We start from the raw sequence: 4,485 nt of genomic DNA, 5'->3' as shown, positions 1-4,485 counted from the left end.
CGGAAGGCTTCATCAGTCAAGGAAACACACAACAAAACTGATTGAAAACTGACCCCAACAGCTTACTCCAAAGTGGAACAAACCAGTTTTGTTGGTGCTAAGATGGTCTCTTTGGTACGCCCCCTCCTCCATTGCCGGCCCTCTTCCTTGTTGACAGTCGTGTCAAACTGGTTGAAAACAACAAAGTCCAGGCTTATTTGATCATTTTTCTTTTCTGGCTCGGAAATTCCTTGGGATCATTAAATGGGAGCTGGAGAGTGTTGCAGGGGAGAAGGATGTCTGCGTTGTCTTTCCTGTATTTGATGTGCCCAAACCTGAAAAAATAATAAAAAGAATAAACAGACGAAAATGGAGAGACGGATGGCTGCAGCAGCTTTGTAGTCAACATTGTGATTGCATGTGAATAACAGATGTGGTTGGATAGAATCAACTACTGTCTGCTGAAGAAACGTTTGTTTGAATGTAGCAAATAGCTCATCTTTTCTAGCTGTATCCAGATCTAGAAATGGTAGTCAGATCCTACAAGTACATCTAAGTAACAGCTGCAAGATGAGCAGCAAACTTTGAGGTTTGTGCAGTCTGGTGCAAAATAAATTTTCCTACCAAGGTTTTACAGATTTTACAGAACCAGCTGAGAAGACTCATGTTTTAGTCACCATCCAACAATATTAGGAGTTCTTTAAGTCCATTACAGAACATTACAGTGTATTTTGTTTGAGGTTTCTACAGTGACTAATCAAATACAGGAAGGCTAGTCATGTATGGGTGAGGGAAAGAGCTAGAAGAATGTGGGAGACAGGAACTGATACTGAGACAGAAGGACATGTTTAAAATAATAATGTAGATACAGCAATGTTTAGACTAAAGAGAAAACACATTTCTAAAATGTTCATTTTTATAATGGGCTGTTGTGTTGCCAGTAATGATTTTATCTTAACTTCTGTTCATTTGTTCATGTTTTATGTTTGTTTTTCCAGCAATGGGCCTGAATTCAGCACTGGGAAGTCTTCTGTTTCTCCTCTGGATGTCAGGAATCTGGGCAGGTTTTACACAAAGTGAGCTCAGTCACACAACTTCTTTTTTTTTAATCAACAAAACCAGAAATACAGACATGTGGCTACATGTCAGAAGTACTTTACAAGTACTTTAATTCATGCTGTTTCATAATGAACTCAGTCCCTCCTGTGGAAGTTTGATTGCCCTCTTGTGGACAAACCTGTAACTACAGAACAACTTGAATACCGAATCATTATTTTACAAATATTTAATAAACACTTTAATATTTAACTAAATATTCTCCCTAAAAATAGACAGTGCATGCCTTTCAACACACAAATGTTTAGGTCAGTTGGTAAATTAGATGCTTTCGTATTACACTACATTATAGATCGGAAAATGTTGTGGGAATGTTGCAATTTACACATGAACACAAACATGTTGTGTTGCAACCATGTTAGTCTTTAACAAATTAGATTGATTCAAAGTTGAGCAAATTTACTCTGAATGTATTAAAGTTAACGTGGACATTAAGAACTTTGCTTAGACATGATATTAACAACAAATAATTAGACTCACATCTCTCTCTCTCTCTCTGTGTGCGTGTGTGTGTGTGCGTGTGTGTGTGTGTGTGTGTGTGTGTGTGTGTGTGTGTGTTGCAGTGAAATGCCACAATTATAAGCTGCAGTTTGAAAGAGTCTTCTCTGTTCCTGGGGAGGTGGCCATGCTAAACAGCACCCTGCTCTCTCCAGATGTCCTCAACTTTACGGCTGTCCCATACAACATCACCTGGTACAACTCAGAAACAGGACAGGAGATGAGCAACCAGACGGGTCAGGTTCTGGTGGTCAGGGAGACTCTGTGGTTCCTTCACACAACACTGGAGGATGCTGGGGAATACGTGATGATACTGCAGTATGTTATCAAATGTGGAAATCATGTTTAGTAATCTCCTGATCTCCTCTGTAATCCATGTAGATAAATCTAGCAGGGTTAAATCAGATCATCTGGACAGATTCTTCTTGTTGATTTTTTTTTAAAAGACAACAAGAAAAAAATCCATCCAGAGGACCCGACTTAACCTTGTTAGACTTATTTAGCAATGCTTTACAATTTTTTTAAAGGATAACACATCAGGATGGAGTTAATGATAAAACATGGTCACGTTGCCATTTATTATCAGCATAAAGTAAACAGGTACATTCTGTATTTGAGAGGCAGATTTATTGTGCAAAACCTTGAATGATGGTTAATTGTTGTTTTTTTTTTTTTTACTTTGCAAAATTTTATGAGACGGAAGGGAAAATAAAATATCCAAAACATGCACCTCACCATCATTTTGTGTGACCCACAAAGAAAATGTGCTTATATATTCATCATCATATTGTACCATACAATCAGTATTCTGTAATAACACCATGGTGTTGAAATCTATCCACTAACAACTAAAGGCTTTGTTTATTTAAAATTTGCACACTGAAGGGACATTAATCGTTTATAATTTTCTGCTCTAACGAGAAAAGCAAAATACGTTTTATTTTACAGATTATGTTACTGTCTGTCTAATAAACCAAACATAAAAACAGTCACACTTCCTTATTAATAATTTTGAATGAACAACAATACAAATGGACGACTTGTGTTTCGACAGAGACTGCTGGTGTCTACTTGATGACTTATTGAATTATTTCCTCCCTCAGAACTCCTTCCAAGTGCTACATGCAGTCCACTAAGCTGGAGGTGGACCTGCCGGTGTCTGGAGAGTGTGGAAGGCCAATGAAAACCAGTCAGGACCTTACCAAAGGAGTGTCCGACACCCTGAACTGTCCTCTGAGGGACTATATTGATAAACTGAACAGCTACAACATCCCTTCATCCCTCAACTGGTACAAAGTGAGTTTCACTGAGTTTTGTCACAAAACTTTTATAAGCTTTACAAGTTTTTAAAAAGAACTAATTTTATCTTTAGGCAAATTGTCTGTTTTTCTGTAAGACTTTTTATTAATATACTAATTAGCAGATTTCCATATATTGAATTAGAGAATGATTAAACAATTTAAAATGGGAAAAAAGTATTCTTCACACCTAACAAATACTGATAAAATACTCAAATGTAGCTGTATTTGACAGTATTTTTTGATGTTCTGTAGCTAAGGCTGAACAACTGGTGAGAGCCTCTTTATATCTCTTATTTATTTGTTTGTTTGTTTATCTTTATTTAACCAGGCAAATCCCATTGAGATATATCTCTTTTTGCGAGGGAGGCCTGGGCCTGAAGGCAGCCTAACATGCATGTTTTAGACTGTGGGAAGAAACTGGTGTAGCCAGAGAAAACCTACATGAACCTAAGAACAACAGGCAAACTCCACACAGAAAGACCCCAGGTCCAAACCGGGGATTGAACCTTGGACCTTGGGGTCCATGGGGCGGCTGTGGCTGAGTGGTTAGAGCAGTCGTCCTCCAATGCAAGAGTTGGGTGTTCGAATCCACCAGCAGTCACGTGCTGAAGTGTCCCCGGGCAAGACACTGAACCCCTCATAGCCTCTGATGTGTGTCCCATCGGTGTATGAATGTGATCTAAAGCTCTGATTAGTCTCTTTAGAATCATTTGTTCAATTATCTTTGTAGAGATCTAGTATAGAGCTGTATGAATGGGTAAATGAGGCACAGATTGTAGTGTAAAGCGCTTTGAGTGTCTTGAAATAAGATAGAAAGGTGCTGTATAAGTACAGTCCATTTACCATTTAGCTATGAGGCAACAGTGCTAACCACTAAGCCATATGTGTCAAACTCAAGGCCCGCGGGCCACATGTGGCCTGCCACATCATTTCATGTGGCCCGCGAGAGCTTCAAAGGTCTGATTGTCGTATAATAAATGTCAAAAGGGTGCACTGACAACAATCTACATTTGCCATAATACATGCAGATTATGTTACCTGCAAAGTAACGGCATCCCACAACTAGATTGCAGTTTTTCCACATTGATACAATTTTCCGAACAAGTGGAATTGAGAAGTAGAAACAATGATCCCAAAATGCCCAGGAAGAAAAAAATTGATGCAGATGGAAGGTTGTTTCAAGAAAGACAAGAAGGCGAAGATATGTTTGTGCTTCAAAGAGAGAAACCATGTTCGTTCTGCTGTTCAGCGTATTGCTTTTATGCTATTAGTGTTTAGCGTATTTTTAGTTAATGTTTTTCTTAGTTCATATCTTTGATCTTATTACTGTTTTTCTTTTTACATTTTAATACTTTTGTTGGATGTAACTGGGACCCTGTGTACACACTTTTGTTCCACCACATGTACCACATGTGGTATGAATGACAATAAAGAACCTTGAATGTTTCAGTGAAACACAACACTGCATTCCCAGTACTCTGGATGGACCCTTGTTAGGGCTTGAAGTTCATCTAAGATCAATGGATCATCCATCATTCATTCATTCATTCATTCATTCATTCATTCATTCATTCATTCATTCATTCATTCA

At 38.2% G+C, this 4,485-nt stretch overlaps 1 protein-coding gene across 1 annotated transcript in view; it reads left to right on the top strand.

The window, feature by feature from the left end:
• The first annotated feature begins 979 nt into the window (after positions 1 to 979).
• The window catches only part of zmp:0000000936 (interleukin-1 receptor type 1), a 13,134-nt gene continuing 9,628 nt past the window's right edge, over positions 980 to 4,485 (top strand). The window contains exons 1-3 of the mRNA XM_037686625.1: positions 980 to 1,055; positions 1,659 to 1,911; positions 2,697 to 2,889. Of these exons, the coding sequence (XP_037542553.1) occupies positions 980 to 1,055; positions 1,659 to 1,911; positions 2,697 to 2,889 (522 nt within the window). The remainder of the gene's footprint in view (positions 1,056 to 1,658; positions 1,912 to 2,696; positions 2,890 to 4,485) is intronic.

Source organism: Nematolebias whitei, chromosome 13, assembly GCF_014905685.2.
Source record: "Nematolebias whitei isolate Nwh7 chromosome 13, NemWhi1, whole genome shotgun sequence".
Classification (NCBI taxonomy): domain Eukaryota; kingdom Metazoa; phylum Chordata; class Actinopteri; order Cyprinodontiformes; family Rivulidae; genus Nematolebias; species Nematolebias whitei.
The sequence above is the reverse complement of the archived record's forward strand: the minus strand, read 5'-3'. Positions and strand labels throughout refer to the sequence as shown.